The sequence below is a fragment of the Leptodactylus fuscus genome, chromosome 3 (genome assembly GCF_031893055.1).
Source record: "Leptodactylus fuscus isolate aLepFus1 chromosome 3, aLepFus1.hap2, whole genome shotgun sequence".
Lineage (NCBI taxonomy): Eukaryota > Metazoa > Chordata > Amphibia > Anura > Leptodactylidae > Leptodactylus > Leptodactylus fuscus.
This window is the reverse complement of record NC_134267.1, coordinates 39,857,288-39,877,133: the sequence shown is the minus strand read 5'-3', so window position 1 is coordinate 39,877,133 and position 19,846 is coordinate 39,857,288. Positions and strand designations below refer to the sequence as shown.

Sequence of the window (19,846 nt, the reverse complement as noted above, 5' to 3'; positions counted from 1 at the left end):
TTAGGCTGTATAGTATTGAAATCATTTTTGACCCATCAAAAGATATTTTTGACCATCAATAGTTAGCTGTTCCCTAATAAGAATTTTGGGTGGAGTAATTTATTTATTTATTTATTTATTTGCCGTTTTTGTTGGCATAATTTGTGCCAAATTTATCAAATGTCTTACAATTTTTGATGAATGTGGCACACCTATAAGTCTAACACTTCTGTGTAATCTGATATTTTACCCCATTTTATACTCCACCTGCGTACCGGAGTTATAGTGCGATTTACAATTTATACAAATTTTTTGCCTTTGCATCGACATCGGACCATGACCCAACCAGTTTTCCAAGTGGGTTAAAAGGTGTAAAATGAATATTGTGACAAATTTTAGCACAGAGAAGTTGCAAACACCCTACCTTGTGACTATGTTATACAACAATTCTGTAAGCTTGATAAATTCTTTTCATTGTATCAGATTCTGCTTCCATATTATATAAGAGGATTAATCTGTTGATAGCAGAAAATATACTAAACATAACAGCGGTAATATACAGTATCAGGATTTTATTCATTCCATTACAATACACAGAGCTTACATTTTGCATCCAATACAAGGGTTGTCCTATATTTCTTATTTCCACCATTGTCTACATCATCATCCTCAGTCTCTAGGAGCTTTACATGTGACATTGCTGGATGGAGATTTTGGACGTTGGTCTATATTTTGGACACAAAGCGACCTTCACGGACTAATGACTTGTCTATTTCCTTTACATTACAGCAACCTGTGTAAACAAAGGCATTTAGCTCAATATACATGACCTGTAATCTGTTACAATAATCCAAATTGGGATGAGAATTACTCAAGTTAAAGCCTAAAAATATACTCTACACTTTTATAGATGGTCAATAAAGTAAAAAGTTATTTAAAATAATTACAATAAAAGTAAGTTAATAATTGAAAATACACAAAGATCCTTATGATAGTGCTAGAGACCAAAAAATGAAGCAATGGAGAAGAAATGTATAAGAATGGGCACACACTACTGTTAGTTAATAGAGATGAGCGAACAGTAAAATGTTCAAGGTTCGATATTCGTTTCGAGTAGCCCCTCAATATTCGACTACTCGAATCGAATATCGAACCCTATTATAGTCTATGGGGGAAAATGCTTGTTTCAGGGGTAGGTAACGTTTGATCAAATTATACTTACCAAGTCCACGAGTGAGGGTCGGGCTGGATCCTCCGAGAAGTCTTCTCCGTGCAGCGTCCCCGCGGCATCTTCCGGCTCTGAATTCACTCTGCCAGGCATCGGGCCTGGGCAGAGCTGACTGCGCATGTCCGCACTACAAGCGGGCATGTGCAGTCGGCTCTGCCCAGGCCCGATGCCTGGCAGAGTGAATTCAGAGCCGGAAGACGCTGCACGGAGAAGACTTCTAAAGGTAGGAGAAGAACCAGCGTTGATTGGCCAACTGTATAGCATTCGGCCAATCAATGCTGGTTCTGCATCGAACTTTTCCATTCGAATACCGAGTGGTACTCGATCCAGTACGAGTATTTCGAATACCGTAGTATTCGATCGACTACCTACTCGATCGAATACTACTCGCTCATCTCTATTAGTTAATGTCCGTTGCTGTCATCTGTTACAGGATGAAGGCAATGGACATTAAACAACAGATACAGAAGGAGCCCCCTCCAAATGGTTCCTGTCTGTATTCCCCTATATAAAAAACATGGTGGAAGCAAAAAAGGAAGCAACAGAGAAGAAACGTATAAGAGTGGGCTCACACTACTGTTAGTTAATGTCCAGTGCTGACATCTGTTACAGAATGAAGGCAACAGACATTAAATGACAGATGCAGAAAGAGTTGCCTCCAAGTGTTGTCTGTCTGTATTCACCCCATATAAAAAACATGGTGAAAGTTTTCTTCTGTCATGTTTTGATGGAAAAAAACTAAGGTTATAAAAAAAACTTTTCAGGTTAATATATGAATATATTGTAATATATTATATTAAAATAATCATTTTTCTTCTCCGTGTTTCAGGCAGTTACTTTCTTAGATTAATTTGCACTTTATGAAACTTTAGAACTTTAAGGGTTTGCCGGTGAAGTTTTTGGAGGATACATTTAGTATTATTATGTATATTTGCTATGCCATAATAGCGTAGGTCCCCTTTAACACAAGAAATTACAGTAATAATGTACGTTCCATTGGTTTGTGAAGCTGTCTTGTCTTTGAAGAGATTAAAATAACTACAAAGAACTTTCAATGAAGAGATTAGAACCTAAGAACAGTAAATAAATAGGTTAAGTCTGAATTGTTCAACATGTCAGTCATTACCTGAACACTTTTGTCCGCGGTAAAGCCATTGCCTGTAATGTGACAGCGGAGCCTGACACCTGCTATAAATCCTCTTTTAATTAACTGGCCAAATAAAGTGGCTTTGCGGGTATTACATGGTGAATGGCTGCTCTAATCGTGGCATGAATGCATCGCAAACTAATTAGGATGAAGCTCTATAGGGGAAATCTAGTCTACAGATGATACAAACAGATTTTATGGTGGTACTTTTTGCCATGTAAACATACCCTAAGGGCTCGTGCACACTGCACAGTCATATAGTGCATAGAAGGCATAACCAAAGTGATACTTCTAGGGGGCATAACTCTGTTCATGCAACATTCTTCCATACTGTAGATCTATATGAAATTGGATACATAGGGTGGTAACTTAGAACCCCATGCAGATCTATAATTCATGTGCACAAACCCTAAGACCTATAAATAAGGTAATACCTATACAGGGGCATTTGGAGGCGCTATGGCTCTACATTATGGAGTTGTAGGCATGCAGTATGCTACTATATGGGGCCTCCATTCAGCATCATATTATACGGATTCATAATACAAAATTCAATGGATGATATTCATGAGGAGTCCAACAAAACAAAAACGTTTAAATGCCTCTGTATGGATCTGGAAGCATATGAAGATATAGTAGAAATCTATAGGTGCTATGGGGGAGGATCTATTTTGTCTTCACACAGTGAATGCAGATGGGAGGGGTTGATTCTCCTCATAGCTTGCACACACATATGTAAACTGTTACTCTGTGTGCAAAGGACTGAAGATTCTGCAAATCTCTTGGCGTACAATGTACTAGTATCTAATTCTTTACATTGAACATCATTTTACATTACCCAATTCTGTGTGCGGGAAACAAGTAACTACAGCCTTGTCCTGTCCATATGCTATATGAACAGAACTAAGCACACAGGTCACAAAAGTACAGTCTGGGTTTTTTTTTATACTGTTCATACTTGAGCTCTTTTTGCTACCATTGTTGCATTAATTTATTTTCCTTGGTTAAAGGGATTCTACCATTAAAAAACTATTTTTTCTAGGTAACACATCGGAATAGCCTTTAGAAAGGCTATTCGTCTCCTACCTTTGGAAGTGCTCTCCGCTGCACCGTTCGTTCGAAATACCGGTTTGTACCGGTATGCTAATTAGTTCTCTCGCAGCAATGGGGACATCCCCCAGCGCAGGAGATGCGATGGGGGCATCCCCATTGTTGCTCGAAAACCGACTGCAGCGCCGCCTCTATGTTCTTCTGTATCCTCTCCTTCCTTCTTCGGATTGATGTCAGATGCCTGTGCAATACGCTCTGTTCGGTGAAGACTTCGAGGAACGTACTGCGCATGCGCGAAATTGCAGTGTCGGCACTATGGCCGCGGGCATGCGCAGTACGTTCGGCAAAGTTCGCCGAACAGAGCGTACTGCTCAGGCGTCCGACATCAAGCCGAAGAAGGAAGGGGAGGATACAGAAGAACATAGAGGCGGCGCTGCAGTCGGTTTTCGAGCAGCAATGGGGACACCCCCGTCGCATCTCCTGCGCTGGGGGATGCCCCCATCGCTGCGAGAGAACTAATTAGCATACCGGTACAATCCGGTATTTCGGACGAACAGCGCGGCGGAGAGCACTTCCAAAGGTAGGAGATGAATAGCCTTTCTAAAGACTATTCCGGCATGTTACCTAGAAAAAATAGTTTTTTAATGGTAGAATCCCTTTAAGGATTTACAAATTTTGCAGTGGTTTTTTGATCCAAAGCCAGAAGTCAATTCAGCACAAGATACAAGTATTTCTATATGGAGCTGAATTGACAATTAAGATAATGACATGAATGAAAATGTAAATCTCATTGATATTTGGTGTGACCTTTTTCCTGGAAGTGATGATATTGCCCCCACAGATATAGTGTCTGCAAGGAGGAGACTTGATGGAAGACAAAGGGCAAAGGTCACATCAAATATTGATGGAATTTACATTTCTCTTTTCTTCATTCACTTCATTTTCTTAATCGACAAAAATAATGCCTGACACTTTGCACAGTACTGTAAGTGTATTCTTTATGGAGGTGCAGGATATAGAGATTTTCTCTTCGGTGTTCTCCTTTTGCTATGCCCCCCTCCTCCAATCTTAGTATTACAGTTTTGCGCCATAGGGTTAAATGGCCATAATGATATCTTACCCGAGAGAGCCATTGCTAGATGAAATTCTTCTCTCAATATACTAAGAACTTCCTTCACACCATCTTCTCCCTTATATTAGATAGAATAAGTGAATTAGCCATTTCCTATCCTTTATAGTGTAATATACTGTGGACACCGTACCGTTCCGTACATCTGCCGTACCTGATAGGCCAAGCCCCATAATACAGGTCGGCCTACGAAAACTGCTTTGGCACCCAATGCTAAAGCCTTCAGGACATCTGTTCCTTTTCTTACTCCCCCATCAAGATAGACTTCAGCTTTTCCATCCACCGCCTTCACAATTTCTTGAAGTACATCAATCTGTAGTGAATAAATTGGGTTTATCGCCATCCCTGAAAGTGGTCGCCTACATATTGATGGAAAATACTGCGATGCCTCACCGTACAATATCAGTTTTGTAATAAAGTAGTAATACAACTATTAATAATAAGACTAATACAGTACAGCCTGAGATGGTGACCATGTAGAGGGGTCGAGGTCAACCTCTCCAGTAAGTAACCTTAGGTCACCATTGATGGCCATACACTATATCCCTCTCTACCCAGCCACCCCCATATCATCTGTCTAATGGTCATTGTACAGACCCATGTCTGATCCTGGCATGTTCTGGGTCATCACTTGGCAATGTAACATATTAGTTGCTGACTTTGACAAGTACAAGTAGAATGGTGGAACTGTGGTCATGCCTAGGTGCCATACGACATGGACGTTCCATGATATGATCCCACGCATGGTCTAATAAGTCGCTGTACCAGTATCTCCCTCTGGCATAGATTTCAGGTATAACTCATGCCAACTTTTTGGTGTTATAGTAAATTTGTTGACCCAAGATGTTCCCACCTTTCTTCCTCTCTTGCACTGTTTGACTTTCTGTCCAAATTTGCGTAAAGTGGCCAGAAGGGCTCAGAAGGAACCCTGTGGCACATCTATGGTTCAAGCAAATTGGCGTAGATAGGTTACTATATCCCCCCAATATATTATCTGCACACTTACTGTGGCTGGAACCCCATCCAACTGCCGCGCGCCATGATTAGACACCAGGATGCCGCTGACTCCTCGCTTCACAGCTTCTCTAGCGTCCTCCGCTGAAAATAAAAGTGCATTCAATACATCTATGGATATAGTCACTCATGTAACAGTCTGCAATGCTTCAAGGGAGCCCGTCACATGGAAAATCCTGTGTAATCTGCAGGCAGGATGTTATACAGCAGGAAGAGCGGAGCAGACTCATATAATTCTGTGTGAAGAGATTCAGTATAAACTGTCACTGCATGCAGAAGACGAAAGCTGAGAACGGACTCTGGGCGCTAGTGTGAACCTAGCGTTATACTGAATCTTTTCCTATAAACTTATACATGAATCTGCTCAGCTCCTCCTGCTCTATAACATACTTCCAGCAGATTGATCTACATTTTCCATGTGATCACTTCTCACATCTATAAGTCACACTTTTCAATTTGTCAGCCTGTTGAAGTCTTAGTTAATGGTTCTTGACTTGTAACGTTTTCAGAAGACTAAATTGTTGGTGAACTCTTTGTGACACAGATAGGGCTGCAGTTGCTATATTCCACCCTGAATCCAATACTAACGAATGCAATCATTTCTATACATTTTTACTAACCACACAAAATCCCTTTGGCAACTATAGGTAGCGAGGTTAATCCTTTAAGCCACTCAATGTCATCCCACTTGATTGAAGCATCAATAGCTTGGGACACATACACTGCCAGACCACTGTTGTCCCCATAGCCTTGCTTTGATGAGAATGCCAAGTCTTCTGTCTCAAAGTTTTTCATTCTTCAGATATCATTTACAAAAAAAAACACAAAAACAACAGGTTATATAGAGAGAGGTAAGAAGGATATTACATAATAAGCAGGATCCATTTCATCTGTCTCAGATTTTACTCAAACTATTGTTGTAAGGGTTTTTGGGAACTAGCTCAGAAACATTAAAAAAAAAGTATATATATATATTATGATTTTATTTTATTATTTTTGATTTGACTCACTAAGCATATAACAAGGGGCTGTCCAACTCTTTGTTAAATAGGACGGCTGAAGGGGCCATGAACATAAAATGTTACTCACCTCTCCCTGGCTCTCTGCATCCAGTGACAGTAGGATAGTGGTCTTAAGTATACAGATCTCCGGGCTGTTTGAACCAAGTGACCACTGTACCCAATCACAGTTCTCAGGGGTCAAAACTTCACTAATGAAACAATACAATAGTCAACGTACTGTTTATGATTGGGTGCAGTGGTCATCTAGCACAAACAAGACGTTACTGGTGACATCAGCTGTATACAGCTGGGGAGAGGTGAGTATTTTTTATGTTCACAGCCCCATTCAGTGGCCCTATTAAAGATAAAAAAAAAAGTTTGACGACCCAGTAAATGAAGTATTACTACCTACTGAATCCTCTGCCTGTCCAGTGCAGTCGCTCCAGTCCTCCCCATGGGGCTTCAGTTATGATGTCATGTCAACAACATGTGACCTCTGTACCCAGTCAATAACTGGTACAAAGTTGAGGTCAGTATTTGGCTGCAGGGGTCATATGGTGCAGCCCAATATGCAAACCATGGCAGGGGGATTGGAGCACCAGTGCTGGAAGGGCAGAGGATTGATCAGGTTTTGTAATGTTTTATTACATTACAGTCTTTAACCCTAATTTTAATCCACTCTTAGTATTGCACTATGTAAATGTCACAACACAATGTAATTATTCAGATATACTTGAAGGTTTGCCCTGGGTTAGGAAAACATGGTGGCAGCTTTAGCCAAGAAACAGCGTCACACCTGTCTATGGGTTGTGTCTGTCATTGCAGCTCAAATCCATTGAAGTAAAGGCGGTTGAGCTGGACGTGGTGTTTGGTGGTGTTTTTGGAGAAAAGCAGCCATGTTTTATCTAATTCTGTACAATCACTAATAATACAATGTTATAATACCTGAGATGAGGAGGAAGCTGGAACTTATTCCGCACATCAGCAAGTCTCCTCCCCAGATAAGGAGTGTCCACTGTTAGGAAGATTGCTTTATATCCATTTTGTTCAGCCCTCTGCACCAGTGACCTGGTTAGATTGCGATCTTTGTAGATGTACAGCTGCATCCAACGTAGACAGTCAGGTGCTGCCTCGGCAACCTCTTCGATGGATGAGGTGGCCCAAGAGCTCAAAAGCATGCCTGTCCCAACTGATCTGCAAGCTAATATGTGAAAAAAACAACAGTATGTACAGTCCTATGAAAAAGTTTGGGCACCCCTATTAATCTTAATCATTTTTAGTTCTAAATATTTTGGTATTTGCAACAGCCATTTCAGTTTGATATATCTAATAACTGATGGACACAGTAATATTTCAGGATTGAAATGAGGTTTATTGTACTAACAGAAAATGCGCAATATGCATTAAACCAAAATTTGACCGGTGCAAAAGTATGGGCACCTCAACAGAAAAGTGACATTAATATTTAGTAGATCCTCCTTTTGCAAAGATAACAGCCTCTAGTCGCTTCCTGTAGCTTTTAATCAGTTCCTGGATCCTGGATAAACGTATTTTGGACAAACAATTCAAGTTCAGTTAAGTTAGATGGTCGCCGAGCATGGACAGCCCACTTCAAATCATCCCACAGATGTTCAATGATATTCAGGTCTGGGGACTGGGATGGCCATTCCAGAACATTGTAATTGTTCCTCTGCATGAATGCCTGAGGATTTGGAGCGGTGTTTTGGATCATTGTCTTGCTGAAATATCCGTCCCCGGCGTAACTTCAACTTCGTCACTGATTCTTGAACATTATTCTCAAGAATCTGCTGATAATGAGTGGAATCCATGCGACCCTCAACTTTAACAAGATTCCCGGTGCCGGCATTGGCCACACAGCACCAAAGCATGATGGAACCTCCACCAAATTTTACAGTGGGTAGCAAGTGTTTTTCTTGGAATGCTGTTTCTTTTTGGACGCCATGCATAACGCCTTTTTTTATAACCAAACAACTCAATCTTTGTTTCCAAAATGAAGTTGGCTTCTCCAAATGTGCTTTTGCATACCTCAGGCAACTCTATTTGTGGCGTACGTGCAGAAACGGCTTCTTTCTCATCACTCTCCCTGACAGCTTCTCCTTGTGCAAAGTGCGCTGTATAGTTGACCGATGCACAGTGACACCATCTGCAGCAAGATGATGCTGCAGCTCTTTGGAGGTGGTCTGTGGATTGTCCTTGACTGTTCTCACCATTCTTCTTCTCTGCCTTTCTGATATTTTTCTTGGCCTGCCACTTCTGGGCTTAACAAGAACTGTCCCTGTGGTCTTCCATTTCCTTACTATGTTCCTCACAGTGGAAACTGACAGGTTAAATCTCTGAGACAACGTTTTGTATCCTTCCCCTGAACAACTATGTTGAACAATCTTTGTTTTCAGATCATTTGAGAGCGGGCTGTCCATGTTCGGCGACCATCAAACTTAACTGAACTTGAATTGTTTTGTAGAAAGAAATGGTCCAAAATCCCTTCATCCAGGATCCAGGAACTGATTAAAAGCTACAGGAAGCGACTAGAGGCTGTTATCTTTGCAAAAGGAGGATGTACTAAATATTAATGTCACTTTTCTGTTGAGGTGCCCATACTTTTGCACCGGTCAAATTTTGGTTTAATGCATATTGCACATTTTCTGTTAGTACAATAAACCTCATTTCAATCCTGAAATATTACTGTTTCCATCAGTTATTAGATATATCAAACTGAAATGGCTGCTGCAAACACCAAAATATTTAGAACTAAAAATGATTAAGATTAATAGGGGTGCCCAAACGTTTTCATAGGACTGTATAACTGGGAATATCAGCAACTTGGTAGTTGTTTAGGTCACCCATATCACTGACATGCTCATATGACCTACAGCTGTAGCAGAGATAAGGGGGCACCATGATCTTGGCCAAATATGGTTGAGACAGGAATACAACCCTACTTCTCCTGACCCCTGGGACAGACGTAACAGAAACAGCCGAGCCCAACTATTCTACGCTGTTTCTGTATCTCCTATAGAGGTAAATGCTCCCATTTTTTTGATAACCCAGCTTTTCCGCAGTTTTTTTTTTTTCCACAATGTGCAGATGACATTATCCAAAATCTCATTCACTTTGCTGATACTGTTACACATAGCGTTTTTTATTCCTTTATTTCCGCAAGGTGGCCCTCAAAATGGTCATGTCTGGGAGATTTGATGGGGACTTCACCACTTCCACCAACTCTTTTTGCATCTTTCAATCATTATCCAGCATAGTTGGGATTTCTAATTACTGGGTAATAAAAGTAACTGGCAGGACAGATCATTAGACCTGGAAGCAGGCCAGGACGTTGGCTGTAATATCGGGGCACAAATATGTTACATTCAGGGATTTTACAATATAATAGCTAATAGTTACAACTGAATACATAGTAAATATACACACATCAATTCTAAAAAGCATGCAGTTCTTGTTTTTGTGCCTGGTAAAGTGTGATAAATGTGGTTATCCAGACCTGTCACCACCTCCATCAATTCTAGTTCTTAGCAACCCAGTAGGTGTTGTTCCATTGATTCCAGCACAGTTGGAATTTTCTCTGTAGCCCTCACCATTCCTGAGCAATCAATGCAGTCAGTTTTGGTGCCTGATGTGCTACTTAGGCTCTGTAATATCAGGTGGGTGGTGTCAGGCAGGGGGCGTAATTCAGGGCTCCAATCAGAGGCAGCCAGTGTCAGAGCTCAGTATCACACTCCTTGTCTACTCCTCCATGACACCGCCCATCTGAGAGTACAGAGATTAAATAGCATATCAGACACCAAAACGAACAGCATTGATTGCTCAAGAACGTTGGGGGCTAGAGAAAAAATTCCAACTGTGCCAGAATCAGTAGAACAGAAGCTATTACATTGGGTGGACTTGTTGTAGGTGGTGAAATGTCTTCTTTATGTGTCATTTTATCCCCAGTATTTCGTCAATGACACACAGAGAGCTGCTTTACCTCTTATCGTTGCTGTTTCTCCATCAGGGTGAGCCATTCTCTGCATTGCTGTTGCTCCAACACATATTGGCATGCTCACCTTCTGTCCTAGTAGGGTTGTCGAGAGATCGGTGGCAGAAACATCTCGTAGAACACGAGGATACAACCTCCATCTGACATCAATGAAATGTAAATCAAGCTTTAGACATCGAACATATGTTTAGGGTTTGTTTTCACATTTTTCTGCAATTAAGCAACTGTTTTCAAGGCAAGTCAGCTCGAAAGGATCCTTTTTCATAGGGGATATTTTTGCCAATTCTTTAATCAATGTGTTAATGACAAGAAGCAGTTCTGAGACTGAATCCAATTATACAGCAGACATTATACTGGTGCTAGGTCACATCTCACATTGTGTTAGCCATATTTGTGCAGAATACGGGTCATCTTGGTCAGTACATGACTACTAGACAAATGTTCTGTTACTATATAATGATATTATGTTTAATTGGTTTCATGAAAAGTTGGAATCCTTGACCACGGACATACACTCACCGGCCACTTTATTAGGTACACCATGCTAGTAACGGGTTGGACCCCCTTTTGCCTTCAGAACTGCCTCAATTCTTTGTGGCATAGATTCAACAAGGTGCTGGAAGCATTCCTCAGAGATTTTGGTCCATATTGACATGATGGCATCACACAATTGCCGCAGATTTGTCGGCTGCACATCCCTGATGCGAATCTCCCGTTCCACCACATCCCAAAGATGCTCTATTGGATTGAGATCTGGTGACTGTGGAGGCCATTGGAGTACAGTGAACTCATTGTCATGTTCAAGAAACCAGTCTGAGATGATTCCAGCTTTATGACATGGCATTGCATTATCCTGCTGAAAGTAGCCATCAGATGTTGGGTACATTGTGGTCATAAAGGGATGGACATGGTCAGCAACAATACTCAGGTAGGCTTTGGCGTTGCAACGATGCTCAATTGGTACCAAGGGGCCCAAAGAGTGCCAAGAAAATATTCCCCACACCATGACACCACCACCACCAGCCTGAACCGTTGATACAAGGCAGGATGGATCCATGCTTTCATGTTGTTGACGCCAAATTCTGACCCTACCATCCGAATGTCGCAGCAGAAATCGAGACTCATCAGACCAGGCAACGTTTTTCCAATCTTCAATTGTCCAATTTCGATGAGCTTGTGCAAATTGTAGCCTCAGTTTCCTGTTCTTAGCTGAAAGGAGTGGCACCCGGTGTGGTCTTCTGCTGCTGTAGCCCATCTGCCTCAAAGTTCGACGTACTGTGCGGCGTTCAGAGATGCTCTTCTGGCTACCTTGGTTGTAACGGGTGGCTATTTGAGTCACTGTTGCCTTTCTATCAGCTGGAACCAGTCTGGCCATTCTCCTCTGACCTCTGGCATCAACAACGCATTTCCGCCCACAGAACTGCCGCTCACTGGATGTTTTTTCTTTTTCGGACCATTCTCTGTAAACCCTAGAGATGGTTGTGCGTGAAAATCCCAGTAGATCAGCAGTTTCTGAAATACTCAGACCAGCCCTTCTGGCACCAACAACCATGCCACGTTCAAAGGCACTCAAATCACCTTTCTTCCCCATACTGATGCTCGGTTTGAACTGCAGGAGATTGTCTTGACCATGTCTACATGCCTAAATGCACTGAGTTGCCACCATGTGATTGGCTGATTAGAAATTAAGTGTTAACGAGCAGTTGGACAGGTGTACCTAATAAAGTGGCCGGTGAGTGTAGATGGACATAGTTGTGTCCATAGATCTTGGACACAACTGGAATTGTGGCAAACCTTGGGCTTACAGCAGTTGTATTAATTGTACTTTTCCCAATGTTCCCATACATGATGTGCCGTCACCCTTTGGCTCTGTTATGAATTACAGTGTTTCAAGGGTTTGTTAGCATCGGACAATGTTGTATTTGGTTGGTTTCTTGAAAAATTAGAATCCTTAACCAAAGAAGTCCTACTCCTGCACGTGACCGCTGAGGTGAATCAGTGGCCTCAGGGGTTGATGGAAAGGACCCAGTGATGCCCAGGTAATGAAATCGGGATTCCATAATACGTAGTATCCTTCCATAGTGCCATAGGGCTAATTTCCAAGTGTTTTTCACAAGTTATGTTACAATTATATCAGGATTATACTTTGTTCCTTGTAAGGAGTATTTTCTTTATAACTTTTTCTATGAAGGTCATCCAAGAGGTCATCCAAGAGGGGCTCTGGTGCTCCGATCTAATCCAATAATTATCAGAACAGGATGGAACCCCCCCCCCCCCCCCCCATAGAAACGAATGAATCACAGAAGGCACTCAGATGACATTTGGATTTCCTTTGCATGTGATCCGAGTGCCTTCTAGTAAAAAAAAAAAAAAAAAAAAAAAACAAAAAACACCCATGTAACTTCACATTTACGGCTGAGCAACAGTGAAAGTGATTGGTTTAAACCATCTCAGAAAGCCAATGCTTAAACTTGTTCAGAGGATGACACACCCTTAGACTCATTTACTTGAACTTCTAAGAAAAACTTTCCCGAAAAATGGCTCAATAATAACTTACTTAAAAGGGTTTTGCAGGACTAAAATATTGATGACCTAACCTTAGGATAGGTCCTGCAATAACAGCACACCTGCTGATCAGCTGTTCAAAGTGATTTGGTTTAATAAAGTTAGTAGCATAATAGAAAATTGGATGTTTGCATGTGTCATTTTATTTACCACTGATTTCCATAAAAGCCTTATGTCTCACAAAGACAAATCCCTTTCCTTGAGCCAGCAATTCCCACTTTGGGTCAATGGAAACTCATCGGGGAAGATGTGTGAAGCCACTGGGGACTATTATATGTCATGTGTGAGGCCACTGGGGACTATTATATGTCATGTGTGAGGCCACTGGGAAGAACTGTAAAGTAAGGAGCCAATGGGGATAATTCTATACACTGTGTGGGGAGCATTATAAAATGAGGGGAGCATTACATGTACTGTGTGAGGCCACTGGGGAGCATTATATATTGTGTAGCTCCCACTGAGAAGCATTTTATATACTATGTGGGGCCACTGGGGAGCATTACAAAGTGTGAGGCCACTGGGGAGCATTATATAGTGTGAGGCCCTGGGGAGCATTATATAGTGTGAGGTCACTGGGGAGCATTATATAGTGTGAAATCACTGGGGAGCATTATAAAGTATGAAGTCACTAGGGAGCATTATAGGGTGTGAGGCCACTGGGGAGCATTATATAGTGTGAGGCCACTGAGGAGCATTATATAGTGTGAGGCCACTGAGGAGCATTATAGAGTGTGAGGCCACTGGGGAGCATTATAGAGTGTGAGGCCACTGGGGAGCATTATAGAGTGTGAATTCACTGGGGAGCATTATAGAGTGTGAATTCACTGGGGAGCATTATAGTGTATGAGGCCACTGGGGAGCATTATATAGTGTGAGGCCACTGAGGAGCATTATATAGTGTGAGGCCACTGGGGAGCATTATATAGTGTGAGGCCACTGGGGAGCATTATATAGTGTGAGGCCACTGGGGAGCATTATAGAGTGTGAGGCCACTGGGGAGCATTATATAGTGTGAGGTCACTGAGTAGCATTATATAGTGTGAGGGCACTGAGGAGCATTATAGAGTGTGAGGCTAAAGGGGAGCATTATATAGTGTGAATTCACTGGGGGAGCATTATAGAGTGTGAGGCTACTGGGGAACATTATATAGTGTGAGGCTACTGGGGAACATTATATAGTGTGAGGCCACTGGGGAGCATTATATAGTGTGAATTCACTGGGGAGCATTATAAAGTGTGAGGTCACTGAGGAACATTATAGAGTGTGAGGCCACTGGGGAGCATTATAGAGTGTGAGGCCACTGGGGAGCATTATAGAGTGTGAGGCCACTGGGGAGCATTATAGAGTGTGAGGCCACTGGGGAGCATTGTATAGTGTGAGGGCAGTGGGGCGCATTATAGAGTGTGAGGCCACTGGGGAGCATTATAGAGTGTGAGGCCACTGGGGAGAATTATAGAGTGTGAGGCCACTGGACATCATTATATAGTGTGAGTTCACTCGGGAGCATTATAAAGTATGGGGTCCCTGGGGAACATTATAGAGTATGAGGTCACTAGGGAGCATTATATAGTGTGAGGCCACTGAGGAACATTATAGAGTGTGAGTTCACTGGGGAGCATTATAAAGAATGAGGTGACTAGGAAGCATTATATAGTGTGAGGCCACTGAGAAGCAGTATATAGTGTGAGGCCACTGGGGAGCTTTATATAGTGTGAGTTCACTGGGGAGCATTACAAAATATGAGAACACTAGGGAGCATTATATAGTGTGAGGCCATTATATGCACTATGTGGGGCCACTTTATATAATTATAATGTGAGTGGCCAGTGCAGAGTGTCATATATAGTGTTGGGGAGCACTACACTATATGGGGGACAATGGAGAGCATTATATGTACATTATATGTACATTATATGTATTGCATGGAGTCACTGAGGAGCATTATATATATATACTGTTGGGACTGGGGAGTATTATAATGTGTATTGAGCTACTGGAAGCATAAGGGGGCATTCACACGGAGTAACGCTGGGCATGTATCACAGCCGTACATGCCGGCGTTACGGCAGACTACTGAACACTTCCCATTCACTTCAATGGGAGCGCTCGTAACAGCGGCGTTTACGAGCGCTCCCATTGAAGTGAATGGGAAGTGTTCGGCAGTCTGCCATAACGCCGGCATGTACGGCTGTGATACACACCCGGCGTTACTCCATGTGAATGCCCCCTTATGCTGTATACTGTGTTGGAAAAGCTGCTTTTTTAGTTGCAGATTTTGCTGCCACTTTTTGAGCCAAAACCATGAATGGATTTAGCAGAAGGGAAACGTCCTATTGATTCCTTTATATTTCCCTTTTATTTTCAAGCCACTATTGACTATGGCTCAAAAATGCAGCAAAATCTGTACTAAAAAGAGCAGCTTTTCTGCAATGTGGGTCCTCGGCCTCACTGCTCCTTTGTGTTTCCCATTCCTTTTGAACCCAGTCTTGGCTTTGACTCAAAATATTGTAGCAAAATGCAGCTTTCCTGTGGCCTAAAGAAGTATTTCCCAACAAGGGTTCCATGGGATTCTTTGGAGAATGCTGAGAAGTTCGCAAGACATTGTGAACTGTAATATACATCCCATGTATAGTATATACATATACAGTCCTATGAAAAAGTTTGGGCACCCCTATTAATCTTAATAATTTTTAGTTCTAAATATTTTGGTGTTTGCAGCAGCCATTTCAGTTTGATATATCTAATAACTGATGGACACAGTAATATTTCAGGATTGAAATGAGGTTTATTGTACTAACAGAAAATGCGCAATATGCATTAAACCAAAATTTGACCGGTGCAAAAATATGGGCACCTCAACAGAAAAGTGACATTAATATTTAGTACATCCTCCTTTTGCAAAGATAACAGCCTCTAGTTGCTTCCTGTAGCTTTTAATCAGTTCCTGGATCCTGGATGAAGGTATTTTGGACCATTTCTTTCTACAAAACAATTCAAGTTCAGTTAAGTTTGATGGTCGCCGAGCATGGACAGTCCGCTCTCAAATGATCTGAAAACAAAGATTGTTCAACATAGTTGTTCAGGGGAAGGATACAAAACGTTGTCTCAGAGATTTAACCTGTCAGTTTCCACTGTGAGGAACATAGTAAGGAAATGGAAGACCACAGGGGCAGTTCTTGTTAAGCCCAGAAGTGGCAGGCCAAGAAAAATATCAGAAAGGCAGAGAAGAAGAATGGTGAGAACAGTCAAGGACAATCCACAGACCACCTCCAAAGAGCTGCAGCATCATCTTGCTGCAGATGGTGTCACTGTGCATCAGTCAGCAATACAGCGCACTTTGCACAAGGAGAAGCTGTATGGGAGAGTGATGAGAAAGAAGCCGTTTCTGCACGTACGCCACAAATAGAGTTGCCTGAGGTATGCAAAAGCACATTTGGAGAAGCCAACTTCATTTTGGAAACAAAGATTGAGTTGTTTGGTCATACAAAAAGGCGTTATGCATGGCGTCCAAAAAGAAACAGCATTCCAAGAAAAACACTTGCTACCCACTGTAAAATTTGGTGGAGGTTCCATCATGCTTTGGGGCTGTGTAGCCAATGCCGGCACCGGGAATCTTGTTAAAGTTGAGGGTCGCATGGATTCCACTCAGTATCAGCGGATTCTTGAGAATAATGTTCAAGAATCAGTGACGAAGTTGAAGTTACGCCGGGGATGGATATTTCAGCAAGACAATGATCCAAAACACTGCTCCAAATCAACTCAGGCATTCATGCAGAGGAACAATGACAATGTTCTGGAATGGCCATCCCAGTCCCCAGACCTGAATATCATTGAACATCTGTGGGATGATTTGAAGTGGGCTGTCCATGCTCGGCGACCATCAAACTGAACTGAACGCGAATTGTTTGTCCAAAATACCTTTATCCAGGATCCAGGAACTGATTAAAAGCTACAGGAAGCGACTAGAGGCTGTTATCTTTACAAAAGGAGGATCTACTAAATATTAATGTCACTTTTCTGTTGAGGTGCCCATACTTTTGCACCGGTCAAATTTTGGTTTAATGCATATTGCACATTTTCTGTTAGTACAATAAACCTCATTTCAATCCTGAAATATTACTGTGTCCATCAGTTATTAGATATATCAAACTGAAATGGCTGCTGCAAACACCAAAATATTTAGAACTAAAAATGATTAAGATTAATAGGGGTGCCCAAACTTTTTCATAGGACTGTATACTACCCCAAGTGTAACACTGGCTATGTATCAAGTATCCACATGTAATAAAAGATTTTTCCAACTTCGACAGGGAGAAAATTGTAGAATAATTCCACGGTAAGTATATAAAATGTAACTTTTATTTTGATCCAAAGCCTAAAAAAGTTACATAGTAACATGGCGTTCCCGAAACGCGTAGCCTTAACAGATCTTTACTAACCTGAAACAGTTACTATGTAACTTTTTTATGCTTTTGGATCAAGATAAAAGTTTAAATTTTATATACTTACCGTGGAATTAGTCTACAATTTCGTCCTGGTCGAAGCTGGAAAAATCTTTTATTACACATGGATACTGATTGACGGGTCACGTTCACCTGGTCTCCGTGCGTCCCAGGATTCGTGTATGCAGTGGTCGGATATGGTGAGCTGAAAATCATTTGTTTTCGGATATGTATCAAGTAATAAGAACTACTGCGTACGTCTCTTACATATTATTTCTCACCTTGAGAATGCTGCCACATTGTCGGCTAGGGTTTGCTGGTTTTCTGCCCCCGATTGATAATAATCAAATACAGATTTTTTCAGAATAAACTTTGCATGTTGCTCGAAATCATCCACAGTAATTGGTTTTGTAGACATTTTGAGTCGGTCTGTGCATAGAGCCAGTGAGCCGGGTTACTTGGCCTTTGCTGTATAGGCTAGGGATAATAAATAACTATTTCGGAGTCCTGTGTACATGACCTCTGGTAGTCCTGCCTGTCACTGGATAAACACGGCTACTAGAATGGACTTTCTCCTTCTTGCAGAATGCGGACATCCATCACTTGCAGATTATATTCTGGGGGGTTTTTTGCTTACACTTTTGCTTATACTTTTATGGCGTTGTGAATGTGTATCTAATCCTTGTATCTAAGCCCAGAAGCTGGCAAGTATCGCCCACTATAGTCGGGGTTACTAGCACAAAGATAACAGATAAAATTGATAAGAAATCTGACATTATTATTATTAATTATTATTATTTATATTATTATTATTATTATTATTATTTTTATTTTTTTTATTTTTTTTTCTACTTTACACATTATATTCTAGCAAATATATTCTGGTGCTTATACCTATAAGATTTGCCCTATGTTGTATACATTGTATATCGTTGGTATTTTTTTCTTACCCAGTCAGCATTGACTTCAGTGACCCAGTATAATATTAGCGATCTGTAAGTAAACCATTATAATATTAACTAATAACAAACAAATCCCAGCCAACCACTGATCTCATTTTCAATATTTTGTCTAGTACAATAGCGCCATCTAATGGACAGACTGCACACCTTCAGTACCCGTGTCTTAGTCTCTGGTTCTGCTAATACAGTAAAACATTTCTACAAGTCTTAATATTAATCACATGCGACTTACTGCAGGGAAAGAACACATAAGACTACTTCTTAAGGAGAACTTGTTAGTTACATTAAGCTCAAGCTCGGACATTACAGGATTGGGTTATATAGTCTCTTCTTAGAACATATGGTTGGGAAAAAAAAATCATAAAATGAATCAAGAACACAAAACAAGGCAAAAACATTTTGGGGCACAGTCACCTTACCCCATAAAAGCAAAGCAAAGAAACTACACAAACACAAAAAATTAGATTGTAAGCTCTTGCGAGCAGGGCCCTCAGTCCCATTGTGTGAATTAACTATTTCTTTGTAATGTATCTTTTTTACTTAAACCCTACAAATTGTAAAGTGCTACAGAATATGTTGGTGCTATAGAAAAAAAAATGTATAGAGTTGAGGGATCGGGAAAGATCGGATCCTGATCGGCGATCTACCAAATTCACAATCGGGATCGGCTGGAAAATAATCGAAAATCGGATTTTAAAAACGATCCTGAAATCTCAAGATCGGCTCAACCCTAAAAATGTATTTCTTTTATTTATAAATAGTAAAAAAAAAGTAACAATGTGACAATAAGCTGATATCATTCATTTTTAAGGTAAAAAAAAGTGGGTTTAGAACATATGTAATAATATTGGATATCAGTAGGATAATATATATATATATATATATATATATATATATATATACTGTATATATATACAGTCCTATGAAAAAGTTTGGGCACCCCTATTAATCTTAATCATTTTTAGTTCTAAATATTTTGGTATTTGCAACAGCCATTTCAGTTTGATATATCTAATAACTGATGGACACAGTAATATTTCAGGATTGAAATGAGGTTTATTGTACTAACAGAAAATGTGCAATATGCATTAAACCAAAATTTGACCGGTGCAAAAGTATGGGCACCTCAACAGAAAAGTGACATTAATATTTAGTAGATCCTCCTTTTGCAAAGATAACAGCCTCTAGTCGCTTCCTGTAGCTTTTAATCAGTTCCTGGATCCTGGATAAAGGTATTTTGGACAAACAATTCAAGTTCAGTTAAGTTAGATGGTCGCCGAGCATGGACAGCCCGCTTCAAATCATCCCACAGATGTTCA

At 40.9% G+C, this 19,846-nt stretch overlaps 1 protein-coding gene across 1 annotated transcript; it reads right to left on the bottom strand.

The window, feature by feature from the left end:
- Positions 1-704: 704 nt before the first annotated feature.
- On the bottom strand, positions 705-17,983 carry HAO1 (hydroxyacid oxidase 1). The gene is made up of 8 exons (XM_075267438.1): positions 17,847-17,983; positions 10,546-10,697; positions 7,494-7,749; positions 6,168-6,343; positions 5,540-5,631; positions 4,688-4,846; positions 4,525-4,594; positions 705-772 (listed from the first exon to the last, which is right to left on the bottom strand). Exons 1-8 carry the CDS (start codon positions 17,981-17,983, stop codon positions 705-707), a joined length of 1,110 nt encoding a protein of 369 aa, XP_075123539.1.
- Positions 17,984-19,846: the final 1,863 nt, after the last annotated feature.

What these genes read in the sequence shown, in the direction of transcription:
- HAO1 (XM_075267438.1), bottom strand. Translation starts at nt 17,983, where the DNA reads ATGTCTACAAAACCAATTACTGTGGATGATTTCGAGCAACATGCAAAG. An exon ending in AATGTGGCAGCATTCTCAAG is followed by an intron (nt 10,698 to 17,846) that starts GTGAGAAATAAT and finishes CATTGATGTCAG; the next exon opens with ATGGAGGTTGTATCCTCGTG. An exon ending in TCTAGCAATGGCTCTCTCGG is followed by an intron (nt 773 to 4,524) that starts GTAAGATATCAT and finishes TTGTTTACACAG; the next exon opens with GTTGCTGTAATGTAAAGGAA.